This window comes from Eumetopias jubatus, unplaced genomic scaffold (assembly GCF_037043125.1).
Source record: "Eumetopias jubatus isolate StellerSeaLion01/CBP00866 unplaced genomic scaffold, mEumJub1_p1.0 scaffold_10, whole genome shotgun sequence".
NCBI lineage: Eukaryota > Metazoa > Chordata > Mammalia > Carnivora > Otariidae > Eumetopias > Eumetopias jubatus.
In genome coordinates, this window is record NW_028274816.1 from 81,550,827 (window position 1) to 81,566,873 (window position 16,047).

The window sequence follows — 16,047 nt, forward strand, 5'->3', positions numbered from 1 at the left end:
TGCAGAGGACTTCTGGAGTTTTCCAGGACCAGTGAACTGTGTCCGTTACAGGCAGGTTGGCCTTTTGGAAACAGCTCAAGTTGGTAGGGCACTAAGCCAGGGCCTGAGCAGCAGGGTGAAGACAAGACCCGTTGCGACTTACTGGGTAGTGATGAGGTTTCCTCAGGTAGCACCAGGGACACTCCCACAGGAGCATCAGAGGGCCCTGGGCAGGCAGGGTCTCAGTGACACTCGGAGGTAGCAGTGACCCCCGGGGAATTGTGGTGGCCGGGCCGGGCCTCTGCAGGGCTTCCCAGGCTGTCCACACTCAGCCTCTACTGTGACTCGGGCTGGTTCCAGCTTCGAGCCCCTGCGTCCGTCGGGGACCCCTCACAGCCATGGGGGACACTGGTTTTCGTAGCAGCCCTACCTCTGGAAAGAAGGAAACTTGATGTTTAAAATCCCCAGCTTTGCTGGTCTACCCAAGGTGGCTGCTGGAAAAGTGGGTGGCACCTGTCCAGTGTGGTTCTGGAACAGTGTGAGCCCGTGCCGGTTCTCAGGGTGCAGTGTGCCTTTGCTTGAACCCTACTCTGCTGCCCACATCTTATTCTTTCAGTGACTGAACTAGGCTCCTATGTGCTCACTGGCTTCATGGTCTCCTTGGGGCTGGTTTCCTGTCTCTTGTTTCTGAAGATCTTGTGTCCATTATTGACTTGTCAGAAGTAGAATTGATTCAATGGTGATAGTGACTTTTCTCTTGAAAAATGAAATATAAGGTGATGGGAACAGAGTTGGTCTGTTTGAGTCTTAGTCTACCTGCGAGTTGTAGGCTGTGGGGTTAAGGGATGCTTTCTTCTGTGTTGGTTAGCAACATAGGATTGGAAGCCACTGAAGTAGAAGTGGAATGATTAATTTATTTCTTCATTCATTTAACGCATATTTTTTTAATGTGAACCATGTGCTGGGCGTCCTCCCAGGCCCTGGAGTTAGGGTGTGAGCACCTGGACCTGTCTGCTCTGGGAGCGAGCTGGGCCTCCGTGGGTCACAGTGGACACTGAACAGCACGGTCTCTAGTGGAGCCCCCCAAGGGTGTCACCGGCATGACACCGTGAGGCAGGGTGGTCGGGAAGGGAAGTCGTGAGCAGAAGCCTGCAGGTGGTCAGGGGCGTGGAGGGAGTGGTGGGTACTGGCATGCTTAGAGCTCCCAGGGCAGGCGTTCAGGGTCCGGGCGGCTGAGGGGCAGGCAGCCACGTGGGGCTCACCGGCAGCAGCCCTGGGTACAGCACCAGTGCTGTCAGGCCGTGTGGGAGGTGGCTCCTGGCACGCTGGAGGTCAGGGTGGGGAGGTCACAGAGTACAGGGCTGGGAGTCTGGGGCATCGTCAAAGGGCAGGTGTAGACAGAAGGGCCTGAGCGGAGCCTTCAGCGGGAGGATGGGAGGTGAGGGCCCATGAGGGGCCCAGCAGGAGAGTGGGTGCCCTGCAGCCAGCGAGGAGGGTGGTGGAGGTGGACGTGAGCTGTGAGTCGGGGCAAAGCGCTCCTTGTTCCTGGGCTGGACTTTTCACTCAGGTCAGCGCTTCCCTGCTGGCCCTGCTCCTTCTGCGTGACGGCCCAGCCCCCACAGCCTGCAGAACTTTGAACAGAAACCAAATGCTTCGTGGTTTTTTAATATGTTAGGAGAAAAAATCTCAATGATTCTCATGTTCCAGGGGCGCCTGGGCAGCTCAGTCGGTGGGGTGTCAGCTCAGGTCATGATCCCAGGGTCCTGGGATGCTCAGCGGGGTGCCTGCTTCTCCCTCTCCTGCTCCCCCTGCTTGTGCGCACGCTCGCTCTCTCGCTCTCTCAAATAAATAAATAAAATTTAAAAAAAAAGATCCTCATATTCCGGTCCCAGTAAGGGGTATTCATGTGGCTCCTTATACTTCCTTTTGCTTTTCAAAGGATAAAAAAAGTAAGGCATATGCTTTCAGTTGTGCTTCTGTGAGTGTCTCTGAGGCTCCCACTCGACCTTCAGAGATTTAGGGATCAGTGTGCATGTATCACCGGGCAGCTGTGCGGCTTCCGCCTGCCTCCCCCGAGAGGGCAGATCAGGGACGTGGCAGATGTGGCTGTATCCTCGCCGGCACAGTCGGGCTGGGCTCAGCCTGTCGAGCCCCATTACTTCATCAGCCACTTGCAGTCTTGAGTGCTGTGCCATGCTGTCCACACGCTATATGCTGAGGGCCTGCCCTCGCCGGCTCCTTTGTGGGGACGGGCTTCACCTGCCCCACGTCACCTCCGCTCTGTTCTAGGCGCCAGGGCTGGGTCGGGTCACTGTGAGATTTTAGACGAAGTCAGACACTAACTCCAGGATTCTGCATCTCGGTTGCACTCTGCACACCCCCTGCCCCCGCGTAATTTCTGCATGTCGGTTCTTCATGTGTGAGCCACATCTGAGGAACAAGCATGTCCACACCTCAGTGCACGTGGCAGATCAACCATGGAGGTCTGTCTTTCTCTGAGACCACAGGGGACAGGACACGAAGGGACTGACAGCAGTGAAGGGGACGGAAGGGCCTCAGCTGGAAAAGCAGCAGCTCGCAGGCAGGCGGCTAGCCTGGTGTCAGTTGGGGGGCTGTGTACGGGGCAGTGACCCCAGCGTGTGCACCCGGGGTACCCAGCAGGCAGGGGCTCCTTCCCAGGCAGAAGCTCAGCACGGTTCTGTTTAACAAATTGAATTACCCCTGCATGCAGCAGCAAGGCAGCAGGTGTGGGCCGTGGGGCCTGCAGAGCGGAGCTGACGTGAGGGACCCCCGGTTTACATGCGGGCTGTGCACCACGACTTCTGACACGTGCACGCGCCCACCGAACATCTGTCCGTGAAGTCCCAGCGTGCCCCTTGCAGTCCGTGAGTGCCACCCCCGCCCCAGCAGTCTGCTTGCGCCTTGACGGGTGATGTCCATGCTGTGCTCGGTGCTGCTCTTTCTATTGCTGGCGGGTAGTGCACTGAGCGCTCGCGCTGCTCGGCTCCCCGCTCACCTGCAGATGCACGTGTCAGACATTTGGGTCGTTTCCAGTTCGAGGTCGTTTCGAATAAAGTTGCCGAGAACGTTCTTGGCAGGCCTCTATTCATTTGGGTAAATAACTTGGGAGCATAGTTTCTGGGTTGTGCGCTAGGGGCACGTTTAACTTGGTAAGAAGCCGTCAAACTGCGTTCCCAGACGCTGCTCCACACCCTTGTCAGCACTGAGTGTTGTCCGTCTTTCCCATTTCAGCCGTTTACAGGGTGGGCCACGGTGTCTGTCTTGTGGTTTTAATTAGCTTGTTCCTTTTTTTTTTAAAGACTTTATTTATTTATTTGAGAGAGAGAGAATGAGAGATAGAGAGCACGAGAGGGAAGAGGGTCCGAGGGAGAAGCAGGCTCCCCGCTGAGCAGGGAGCCCGATGCGGGACTCAATCCCAGGACCCCGGGATCATGACCTGAGCCGGAGGCAGTCGCTCGACCAACTGAGCCACCCAGGTGTCCTAGCTTGTGCCTGATGCTCAGCGTGTAAGCATCTTTTCATGTGTTCGTTGGCCATTAAGATACATTTTTTTTGTGAAGTGTCGGTTCACCTTCTTTGCCCTTCTTGCAAGGTGGATTATTTGTCTTCATGTTATTGATACGTAGGAGTCCCTCACGTACTCCAGAAACAAGTCCTCAGGTACGTGTGTTACAGTGATCTCCCATCCTGGGCCCCGCCTTTTCCTTCCTCAGCAGCATCGTATGACTAGCAGGTGATTTAATTTTGGTGACGTTCCAGTGAGCTTTTTATTGCCGCGTTCCCGAATAGGAGCATCCAACTAAGGCAGGATTCTGAGACATTTGAGAATTGCCAGCAGCATGGGAAAGAAGCCAAGAGTAACAGGGAAAATGGCCCTGATAGAGCAGTGATTCCTGGGTCAATGATCCTGCAGCCCACCACTGTGTGCCCTCTTCCGGGGCGAGGCGGCAGATATGCCCACACAGGCCTCTGGTTGTCTGTGCTGGTCTGGCCGCCCGCAGGTGAGCTGGTGATCCTGTGAGCCCCCCGCCATCTCCACAGGTGAGAACTTGAGCCTGTCTGGAGCGGGGTGGGGACAGGGCCAGCCTCGCTTCATGTCGTGTCTTAGTTTTCAGGCTTTTGGGGTGCATTGTGGGGCCTTCCTGTGATTAGTGCTTCCAGAGATGTGTTTTGCATCCATAACCCAAGAACAGGATGCTAGGAGGAGGGCCATTCACAAAACAAAGAATTTTGACAATTAAAAGTATATTTAAAGAAATAAATTCAGAATGTAGATAAAAAAGAAAATCTGGGAAAAAACTTAAGAGACGTGGAGGATAAATTGGAATGTTCAATCCAGCAGTCACATTCCAGAAACACGCAGTGGGAAACAGGAAGGGGCAGACTGTTGAGGAAATGGACCAGTCGCTTCTTGGGGCAGGGACTTCAGAACAAAAGGCCGGCAGAGGCCTGAGCAATAGCGGGAGATGTTTCAGAGACCTCTGGGAAATGTATGGAAAGGGAGAATGGATAGAGAGCCTGCCCCGCTGCTCAGCTGTAGCTCAGCATGACAGACCGGCCGTGAGGTGTGAGCGCAGGGCCCTCAGGTCTGCACACGGGGCGGGGGGGGGGGGGGGGGGGTGCCTGCAGATGCCGGGCTCAGTGAGCCTGGAAGTTACTGGATTATGCTCTGCAGCCTGGCCAGTGGCCAAGGGCTCAGCCCTCAGCTGCCTCCATTCCCTTCTGAGTTCAGAACAGTGGGAACCAAGAGATGGGGGCCTGAGCTGAGCAGACTCCCTGGCGTCCCCAGGATTGGGTAGGCCCAGCCACAGGGCCCAGCTGGCAGCCCCATACTCCCTGAGTGCTCCGCAGCAGCCAGGGCGCCTTGGCCAGGCCAGAGCTGGACTTCCAAACCCCCGGTGAGGCCACGTGGGGCATGGGGCTCGGCAGAGGCGCTTCCCAGGAGGAGGAAACCACAGACAGGAGGAGGTGCAGGAGCACCAGGGAACGCACAGGGAAGTGTGAAGGGCAGCTGGAGAGACAGCCATGCCACAGTCCAGGGAGAAGCCAGGCCAGAGTGTGGAGGCCAAGGCCTCTGGAGGGGCTGCAGCCCCGGAGAGAGGGTCACGCTGTGCAAGGGGACCCCACGAAGGAACGGGAGGGGGTGGGACGACCGAGGAGAGAGAGGTGGGGGGAGGCCGGAGGGGAACCCAAACTCCAGGGGAAACAGGGGCTGTCAGTTGTGAGCTGCTGTCACCTTCATTGGTGGGTGCACGGTGAGTACTGCTGTCATCATCGTAATGTGCTGGTTTTTAGATTCAGCCCAGGGGTGAGGCTCAGAAGACTGCCTGCTTGCAGAGCCGGGGTCAGCGTACCAGCAGGTGTGGGGTGGGGTCCTGGGGAGGAGCCGGCGGGGAGCCGGGGAGACGGGTGGGGAGCAGTGGTGTGGGCATGTTGTGTGCAGACCCAGCCGGAAAGCTTTTGGCAGGGCTGCCCCCACGCGGGGACCTCTGTCCTGAGTGCCCAGCAGCTCCTCGTCTGTGTGTGCCCAGCGGACAGGCCCGGCCGCTCCGTGGCATCCGGCAAAAACTGGTGGCACCCCTGGGCAATCTGTGGAGGCCCCTCCGCCACCAGGGCCCTCTGTGTCCTGTGGCTTCGGGCCTGCTCGCCCGCTCACCTGGTGCTTCGTTGTGGGGGGGTCTCTGCTGGGGCGCGACAGTCCCCTCTCACTGCCGGCCGTTTCTGTTTCAGGAGCTGCTGCTGGAATTCGAGTCTGAAATGCGGAAGAGGGAGCACGGGTTCCGTCTGCAGGCGGACAGCATGAGCAACATGGTCTTGACTCATGAGCTCAAGGTGGGGAATGGCCTTCGGGCGGTGACTGTTCCCTCCTCAGACGTCAGGTGCCGCTCCTGAGCCGCGAGGCCACCTCTGGGCGGGACGGCGGGGTCCACACAGAGGCCTCCCTTGCTGTACAGGGGCCAGGGGTGACATGCCTGGGGAGCGCCCACCACGGTGCCTGCCATGTGGCCCCCCTCACAAGGGACAGAGGAGGGCTGGTGCCCCGACCTTGGGGAAGGGTGCCCCCCGGGATAAACGGCCACCCGACCCTGGTCGAGACGGCCCATCACTGGCCTGTGTCCTCTGTGAGCACTGGGAATGGGCCTCCGGGGAGGTGCTGCTCATTCCCCATTTACAGCAGAGGCCAGGCGGGTGGTCAGGGCCTGGTGCACCTTGTGCACCGGGCCACAGTGAGCGTGGGTTCCCTGGTGCACTAGTCCACCGGCTGCCAGGACACACGAGCAGCGTGCACACCTGACCTTTAGCGTGGAGACGGGCCAGGCTTGAGGAAGCGGGAGGGTGTGCAGGGGAGGAGGAAGCAGGAGAAGGGCACCTGGTCTGGCCCTGCCACCCTGATAGGTTAACACCTGTGTGGACGTGCAGCTGGTGTCCGTAAGAGCAACCCCGCCCTGGCGGTCAGGGAGGGCCCCTCCCGCAGGCCTCCAGCCTTCCCACAGTGCCACAGTCCAGGGCAGCACTCGGCCAGCCAGGGGCCCCAGGAACCCTGGCCGTTCTCTGTGGCCGGCGTGAAGGCCAGGCAGCTCCCAGCCCAACGGCACGCCCTGGCAGGGACACCGGTTCTCCGCATCCCCTTAAGCCCTGTCTGGCCCCCTGACCGCGCTCCTGTAGGAGCCCTGCCCCCTGCCAGCCAGGGCCCAGGCTGCCCTGCAGTGACCTCCAGGAGGCCTCGGGGACTTCTGAGAGCCGGCGGGGAGAGGGCTCGCGGGATGTGCCCTGAGCTCCACAGTGGGGTGGGCCCTGCCCCACCTCCGTCTGCCGTGCCTAGCTGTTACAAACCCGGGAACACCTCCCCCAGAGGGTGGCAGCATGCACACACGGACTGATGTGGGTTGCTGCAGCCATTATTGTGGCCCGCAGTTCACAGTTGCGGACTGAGGCCCAGAAAGGTTATTTTAAAATGGAGCCGCGCTCTTGCACACTCCAACTGCTTGTGTGAGTCCATTATCAGCAATCTTCACATAGGAGCCGGGACTGTCTTTTGGGCTCACACGTGTGGGCCCCATTGTGGGGTGCGGCGTGCCCTCAGAGGTCGTGGGGCCCCAGCCTGTTCACTTGGGGGTGCGTGAGGACGCCCTCACTGTTATGCTGCTTCTTGAGTTGTTTTCTCTCTGCTCGGTTCCAGTTCTAGCCTCATTTTGAATTCTTTGTCTCTTGAAGGTAAAACTGCTGAACAAGGAGCTTATGGCTCTGAAGGAAGCGGCTGCACAGGCCGCGGAGTCGCTGCGGAGCGCCGAGGCTGCCAACGCGGGGCTGGAGGAAAAGCTGCAGCACAGTGGCCAGGAGCTCAGGGACCTGGCTGCCGCCAAGGACGCCCGGTGTGCGGCCGCGCCTGCCTCCTCTGGGCTGGGGGCTTCCGCCTGTCCTGGCTTGCTGGGGGCTGGCCTGGCTGTGGGTCCTCGTCTGCTCTTCCCGCTAATACTTCCTCCTTTTCAGGATAAAGGACTTAGAGGGCAAACTAAACTGTGTGCAGCTCTCCAGGAAGAAGGAAGAGGAGGTGTTCAGGAGGAAGTGAGTGTTCCTGGCTCCCAGCCTGGCCACGTGGGGTTAGGTCCAGTCAGGGGCTCCCACCAACCCAGGGGCCGTCCGGCCTTTGAATTCACTGCCTTGGGTCTGCTTCCGTGCTCTGTCCAAGATTTTTTCAGTGGTAGTTAGGCTTTTTAGTGTTTTAAAACTTTTTTTTTAAGATTTTTTTTTAAGGTTTTATTTTTAAGTAATCTCTACGACCCAACGTGGGGCTGAAAGTCAGAACCCCAAGACCAAGAGTCACGTGTTCCACCAACTGAGCCAGCCAGGTGCCCTGGTGTTTTAAAACTTCTGAACTTAAGAGTTTTATGAACTAGGAGGCACCTGGGTGGCTCAGTTGGTTGAGCATCTGACTCTTGATTTCAGCTCAGGTCATGATCTTGGGGTCATGAGATTGAGCCCCACGTCGGGCTGGCGCTGGGCATGGAGCCTGCATGGGACGCCTTCTGCCCCTCCCCCAGCTTGAGCGAACGCACGAGCTCTCTGTCCCCCCAAAAAAAGTTTTATTAACCAGTTCATTAATTTTAGACTGCAGCAACAAACGTTACTTTGGTGATACAGTCACCTTTCATTTCTACGTTATTTTGGCAAAATAATCCTGCTCTCCTGGTTGGTTGTACGTTCTCTAGATTCTCAAGAGCCCCCTTCTTCCTGCCAAAATACTCGCCTCATCCATCGCTATGGGCTGTGTGCCCCACACTGCCGGGTGTCAGGATGCCCAGCCCGTAGGTGGCACGGGGACCCTGAGAAAGCCCATGGTGGCCCACCCAGGCTGAGACCTCTGAGGCCCGCGGGATGAGGAGGGCACAAGGCAGGCTTCTGGGGGAGGGCAGGCGTGGGGGAGCGTGTGCCTTTGGGAGCAGCCCGGGCCTGGGGTGACATGGGCCCCGGAGAGCCCGAGGGGGGCAGCGTCCACCGTTGCACCTGCCACAGGAGTCACCCTGTTCCTGTTCTGGAAAGCACCAGGGTGGCTGCGGGTGAAGACGCGTGTGGTGGTTGTGAGGGTACTCGGTCACGGGAATGGACGAGGCTGGTGGAGCGTGGGCCATCTGGGGCATTTGTGTGTTTTCTGGCCGTGATGTTTGTGCACCCTGAGGAGAAAAGCTTTACAGCCTGTCCATCTACTGCCTTTGCACCTGTAGTCAGACCGGAACTGGGAGCTGCATCCCAGGCCACCGCACAGATACCATCGGCCCGTGTACCCCTCGGCCAGGCCGGCAGGTGGGAGCGAGGGCGGGCATTGTGTGCATGTTCCCGGGGGCATGTGGGTGCCACGGACACAGCAGGATGTGGTCCGGCTTGGACCCATGCAGGCCCGTGGTGCTGGGATGCGCTGTGGTGGCCAGCCTTTGGGAAAAAACAGTGTTCCTCTTCATGTCCAGAGCTAGAGCCCTTTTCTTTTTTTAAGTTTATTTATTTAAGTAATGTTTATATCCCGCATGGGGCTTGAACTCACGACCCCAAGATCAAGAGCCACACACCCACCGACAGAGCAGGTCAGGTACCCCCAAAGTGTTTTTATTCATAAACTGAAATAGTTGAAAATGAATATAGGGGCTCCTGGGTGGCTCAGTCGTTAAGCGTCTGCCTTCAGCTCAGGTCATGATCTCAGGGTCCTGGGATCGAGCCCCCGCATCGGGCTCCCTGCTCCACGGGAAGCCTGCTTCTCCCTCTCCCACTCCCCCTGCTCGTGTTCCCTCTCTCGCTGTGTCTCTCTCTGTCCAATAAATAAATAAAATCTTTAAAAAAGTGAATGTAATTTTTAGCATATTATAAATACTGGCTTTAAGAAGTAAAACTGTTCAGGGGTGTCTGGCTGGCTCAGGTGGTGGAGCACATGACTCTGGGTCTCGGGGTTGTGAGTTTAAGCCCTACATTGGGTGCAGAAATTACTTTAAAATCTCTAAGAAAAAAAGGAAGGAAAACTGGTCACTTTTTTTTTTTTAAGATTTATTTATTTTAGAGAGCAAGCGTGCACATGTGAGGAGGAAGGGCAGAGGGAGAGAGAAAATTTCAAGCAGGTCCCCCACTGAGCAGGGAGCCCAACACGGGGCTTGATCCCAGGACCCTGAGATCATGACCTGAGCCAAAGGCAGATGCTTAGTGACTGAGCCACCCAGGCGTCCCTATAGTGTATTTTTTATGCTTCATAAATTTGAAATCAGTCTTCTCTAACACAATGCATATATTTATATAAACTAAAAACAATGAAATTTGCTGGGGCCACAAGGCTCTAAGTGTTCTAAAAGGTTTCTACATGAAGGTATTCTGATAATTATTTGCACATACTTTACAAAACAATATAATAGACTATAAAATTCAATAATTAAGTAAACTGTAAGTCTCCTTAGGAATGCCCCCCAACTGAGGGGAAGGGGTCCCCACATCAGTTTGTGAGCACCTTTGTGGGGCTGGCCACCTCGTCACATGCACGACCCGCGGACAGCCGGGTGGGCTTTCTGGCAGCATCCCCCAGGCTTTGAACGCCTTCCAGTCACAAGCCGAGAGCCACCTGCTGGCCTTGCCCCGGCATGACCGTATGTCATGTGTCTGCTGGTCACTCTAGGAGCAAAGAGCTGGTAGTGCCTGGCTCAGTTGGCAGGATCATTCCTGTTCTCTGTTTCTAGAAGTTTGGATAAGAGGCTTTCCTAAGACTTATTCCGTGACTTACATACACCTGGTGCCCTTCTACTTAGTGGCAGCTTGGGAAACCCTCGTCCTGAGAGGCTGGGAAACTTGTGACTCGGAATACATGTTCACCAGCATGATATGTATACAGTAAGATGCTTTTTATTTTTTTATTTTTTTTTAAAGATTTTATTTATTTATTTGAGAGAGAATGAGAGATAGAGAGCACGAGAGGGAAGAGGGTCAGAGGGAGAAGCAGACTCCCCGCTGAGCAGGGAGCCCAATGCGGGACTCGATCCCGGGACTCCAGGATCATGACCTGAGCCGAAGGCAGTCGCTTAACCAACTGAGCCACCCAGGCGCCCAAGATGCTTTTTATTTTGCCGCAAGCTTTACCATCTCTCCCTAAAACCTCAAGCTTGCAGATTTAGTTTCCATTTAGGGGAAGTGTTCAGCAAACCACCTGAGCAGCAGAACCCACCTTGCGGTGAAACCATTAGCTGGTCAGGTTGCTCTGCAAGAACATCTCACTTCGTTTTTCAGTCCAAGTGAATCTATGTGTTTGGAGGAGTAACATCAAAACACTGAGAATTACAGAGCACACCTCGTAAAATGTCCTAGAGCATTCTGGTCCAGGTTAGGACAATTTAGTGCTCATACACTTGGCACATTAGCGCATATGCAGATGCTGCCCCTCGGATGGCGCCATGGGACTCTGGCGTCACGGGCAGCACAGAAGGCAGGCTTCCCACCCCAGAGTCTGCTGTTTGCCTTTGAGAGTCACTGACCAACAATCACGCAGTGCAGTTCGGAAGTGACTCGACTCCTTCACTAGCCGTCTCGATGAGACTTTTCCTGGTTTGATGAGAGAAAGGCTGTACTGCTGGATGCTGGTGGTTACAGCCACTAGCACGTGTTCCTTTTTTGCTAATAGAAGGTATAAAATATTGAACAGGTTGCAAGATGGATGAGGCTTGATTGTAATTAGAAAGAAAAGCATGTTAACATGATGTGGTTGAATAAGGGTTCACCATCTCACTGAAAAATGCTGATGGAAGGGGCGCCTGGGTGGCTCAGTCAGTGAAGCGTCTGCCTTCGATTCAGGTCATCGTCCCAGGGTCCTGGGATCAAGCCCTGCATCGGGCGGCCTGCTCTGCGGGGAGCCTGCTTCTCCCTCTGCCTTTGCCACTCGCCCTGCTTGTGTGCGCTCTCTCTGTCAAATAAATAAATAAAAATTTTTTTTTTAAAAAAGAAACTATGTAGGGGGCACGTGGGTGGCTCAGGCAGGTAAGTGTCTGACTCTTGATTTTAGCTCAGGTCATGATCTCAGAGTCGTGAGTTCAAGCCCCGAGTTGGGCTCTGTGCTGGGCATGCAGCCTGCTTAAGATTCACTCTCTCCCCCACCCCGTTCTCTCTCTCTCCCAAAAAATAAATAATAAAAAAATACCATGTAAAATTACAATTTTTAGGGCTTTTAGCTTTTTTTCTTTTTAAAGATTTTATTTATTTGACAGAGAGACACAGCGAGAGAGGGAACACAAGCAGGGGGAGTGGGAGAGGGAGAAGCAGGCTCCCTGATGCGGGGCTCGATCCCAGGACCCTGAGATCATGACCTGAGCTGAAGGCAGACGCCCAACGACTGAGCCCCCCAGTCACCCCCCAGGGCTTTTAACTTTTTATCAAAACCAAATAGAATAAAAGCATAAAAAGTCCTGAGCGTTGCCAGTCAGATGTCCGCATGACGCCCGCCAGCCCACGCTGGCCTGTCCAGATGGACGTCTGTCTTGGTGAGGAGATTCTGGTAGGTCTGGCATTTCTGGCAAAGACAGAAGAGCCGCTGACGTCCCTCGGTCCCCAGTCGCCCTCAGCGTTCCGGGTGACTGATGGCTGCTGAGCCGAAAGCCGGCGGGGGTGGCGGTAAGACTGCTTTACCAGAGCTCCCATCGCCGGGGTCTTTCTTCTGGGGGAGTGTGCGCTCTGGAGCCATCTGGGGATGTGGCGTCTAAGAACTGTTCGCCAGTGTTTATCTGAGGAATGTGAGCTCCTGGTCAAGCGGCCGCTACAGAGGTAGCCAGGCAGGACGCGCGGCGGCTGAGGTCCCAAGTGCAGCAGCCGCCGTGCACAGGAGAGGGAGTGTGGTCTGCGGTCTGACTGGGGCCTGGGCGCTGCATGACACCTGCTTGCGTTCCAGGCACGAGGAGCTCGACCATCTGGCCAGGGAGAGGGACGCAGTGCTGGCGGCTGTGAAGGGCGCCCACGCAGAGCAGCTGCAGGTGCTGGAGGCCAGGGCTCTGGGGCTGCAGGCCCGCTGTGAGGCCCTGGAGCTGCAGCTCCGCAGGGCAGAGTGGAGGCAGGTCGATGCCTTGAAGGAGAAGGATGCCGCCATGGACAAGTGAGTGTGGGTGGAAGGACCACTGACCGCACCCGCGGCAGGGCGGGCACTGGGCGGGCGCACCTCTGCGGCTCTCGGTCCTTTTTCTTAACCCTTTTCCTCCTTTCTTTTTTTCAGATTGTGCCATGTGTGTGTGTGTGTGTGTGTGTGTGTGTGTGAATGTGTGCAGTTATTTGTGGTAAAACATACATAATATAAAACTTACCATCTTAACCATTTAAAGTACACAGTTCGCTGCTGTGTCCCGCCACCAAAATGTCCCTTCCCGTTCCCCTCCCCCACCTCCTGGAACTCACCGTCTACGCTCTGTCCCTGTGACGTTGACGACTCTAGGTCCCTCATATGAGGGGACCCTGCAGTATCTGTCCTTCTGTGACTGGCTTACTCCCCTTCCTGTAATGGCTCCTCGGTCCACCTATGTTGGGGCAGGTGATAGGATGTCCTTCCTTTTCGTGGCTGAGTGATACTCCACGGCGTGGGTGGACCACATTTTCTTTACCCATTCATCTGTCAGTGGACATTTGGGTTGTTTCCACTTTTTGGCTGTTGTGAACAGTGCTGCTGTGAACATGGGTGTGCAAATACCTATTCAGGTCTCTTTAAAATTTGGAGGGGGATACACCCAGAAGGTGAATTGGTGGATCATATGGTAAATCTATGTTTAACTTTTTTTTTTAAGATTTTATTTATTTATTTGTCAGAGAGCATGAGACTAAAGCACGGGGAGCGGCAGGCAGAGGGAGAAGCAGGCTCTCCGCTGAGCAGGGGGCCCAATGCGGGACTCAATCTCAGCACCCTGAGATCATGACCTGAGCCAAAGGCAGATGCTTAAGGACTGAGCCACCCAGGCGCCCCTATATTTAACTTTTTGAGGAGCTGCCAGACTGGTTTTCACAGCAGACGCACTGTTTTGCACAAGGATTCTAATTTTCCATTAACTGGTTTTTTTTTTTAACTTTATTTTTTAATTTAAGTTCAATTAATTAACATAAAATGTATGATTAGTTTCAGAGGTAGAGATCAGTGATTCATCAGCTGTACATGACACCCAGTGCTCATCACATCACGTGCCCTCCTTAACGCCCATCACCCAGTTGCCCCATGCCCCCACCCCCTCCCTTCTGTAACCCTCAGTTTGTTTCCTGAGATTAAGAGTCTCTTATGGTTTGTCTCCCTCTCTGGTTTCATCTTATTTCATTTTTCCCTCCCTTTCCCTGTGATCCTCTGTCTGGTTTCTTAAATTGCGCATAGGAGTGAGAGCGTATATTGTCTTTCTCTGACTGACTGACTTTGCGTAGTGTAATAATACCCTCTAGTTGCATCCACACTGTTGCAAATGCAAGATTTCTTCTTTTGATGGCTGAGTAATATTCCACTGGTTTCTTCTTAAGCCCAGTGTTCTTTTCAGCGTCTCGGTGAGGCACGACACGTAAGCAGTTCTGTCCCGCTGTGTGCGGTGTCCACTGGGGACTGGACTTGGCCTTGGGCTCCAGTCTCCTGGCCGCCAGTGACGAAGTGATACTTGGAGAAGCTGTGTGTACTAAAAACGTCTGATTAAGACAGCTAAATCAGGCATTGGCTAAGGTTCACTTTACTTAGCAACTGGCTTTTCCTGTGTGTTTGGGGAATGTGCCTGGCTCCGTTCTAGAGAGGGTGCTCTGCCAAATTATATCTCCGTCACGGGAGGATGTGGCTCTCACAACTGTGCAAAGCAGGAAGTTAGTGCTCATTCAGGAGGGTTTCCTCAGATTGACCCTGTGGTCTTGCTTGGTGTGTTCAACACAAGCAGCGGCAGTTAGGGGAGCAGACGTGACAGTCTGACGGGCGGATGTGTTCCCTCCGGGCTGCGAGGCGGTGTGTGGGCCCTTCTCATGGCTGCTTCAGGAGCTGCAGAACTTCCTTGCGTGAGGCCCTGGGCCGGCCTCCTTCCACCTGCACCCGCCTTTTGACGCGTCTGTCCTGGCGTTTCCCGCTCCTCTGTGCGATCTGGCACGTGGGCCATGGTCGGGTGCTGCCTGGGGCCGCCGTGCCTGGGACAGTCCATGTCTTCTCACACTAAGACATATGCTGTTTGAAAACCAGCAACAAAACAGCCCATGTTTTGAGCTATTTCTTTGGGCATATTTGTGGTGATTTTCCTGAGGGCATTAGGTCATGAACGCCACCGCAGAGAGGCCATGGCCCCGAGAGGCTCTGCGAGAACCCAACCGTGCCCTGTGCCTCCATAACCCCTATGACAGAGTCACAACCGGCCACATGGGTGGGGCCACTTTCCAGTGTCCACAGTTACGGCACAGAAAGAGAGGAGACTGACCCAATCGGGTGGCACATCATTAACAAGTAATCAGTATAAAAACTAATAATTTTTGCCTGAAAAAAATTATTATGGAGATATTTTGCATTTTTCGGGTGCTAAATTTTGAAGCTGCATTTCAGTTCAGAGCAGCCACGTGCTCAGGAGCCATGCATGGCCCGTGGCCCCATGCTGAGCAGCACAAGCCTGAGTGCTTGACTGCGGGGGTCCAGGATGCGGTAAGGGTGAATCCCCACACTCTCCAGAGCCCCGACCTTATCGGGCTGGGTTGGTCTTAGCAAATTAGTGCCGGAGCTGGACTCACATTCGGGAGCATAAGCAGAGCCCCGCGGTCGGCAGATCCCTTGGTCAGTGTGTGTTGCAAACAGAAGACATACAAATACAGCTCCTGAGTTCTAGCGGCTTCTCCTGTCGTTGGGGGGGCCTGCCACACTCGGGGTGCATAGGAGCAGTGTTGGGGAGTGTAACAGGAAGTCCACACAGAATGTCCCCCTGGTGCTGCTTGAGGCCCAGGCAGGTGACCTCCAGGGCTGCCAGCCACTCTCCCACCTGGAAAGTCAGAAAAAGCCTCAGTGACAAGTTCCTTGCTGGCTGATGTCCTTTGCCTCTTAGAGTAGAGTTGCTGACAGATGGGTGACGAGGAAGGTTACATTTCAGGAATCCAGATGAGGGCCCAGGTGTTTTGTGTCCATCCAGCTTCTTGGTGGCGTGTGGATGGGAGTGTAGCCGGAGGAGAGCCCTCGTGTCCCCCCATCACGTCAGACACTTGGTGCTGGTGCGGCACAGCGGCCGAGGCCCAGACCCTGTGGGGACACAGCTCCAGGGCAGCACATGCTGAGGTCCATCTTGGCAACGGTCCTGGCCTGCACTTGGTCACTCGACCACCCTGCAGTACCAGAGCGGGGCGTGCCGTCTGGAGCGGGCTTGGGCAGCCCCCAGGCTGAGCCAGTCCCGGCCCCCGCTCCTGGCACCTACACGGTGTGTTAACTGGATGTGTCCTGAAGTTCCCAACGTCGTGTAGCCCTTTGTGGTGTTAGAACAGGTACGAGTCAGGATGAGTTTGGTGAATCGTACTAGAAATAATTTGTTGAAAGTGTATGAAGAAAAATGGTCTTTTTGCAGTGGCTAAGAA

The 16,047-nt window shown here is 55.2% G+C and overlaps 1 protein-coding gene across 18 annotated transcripts in view; it reads left to right on the forward strand.

Annotated features, from left to right (window-relative positions):
• CCDC57 (coiled-coil domain containing 57) overlaps nt 1-16,047 on the forward strand; it is a 99,151-nt gene that overhangs the window by 14,729 nt on the left and 68,375 nt on the right. For all 18 annotated transcript variants that reach the window (XM_028112342.2, XM_028112349.2, XM_028112347.2 and 15 more), the window contains 4 exons: nt 5,731-5,832; nt 7,216-7,373; nt 7,492-7,566; nt 12,401-12,601. In XM_028112342.2, the coding sequence (XP_027968143.1) occupies nt 5,731-5,832; nt 7,216-7,373; nt 7,492-7,566; nt 12,401-12,601 (536 nt within the window). The remainder of the gene's footprint in view (nt 1-5,730; nt 5,833-7,215; nt 7,374-7,491; nt 7,567-12,400; nt 12,602-16,047) is intronic.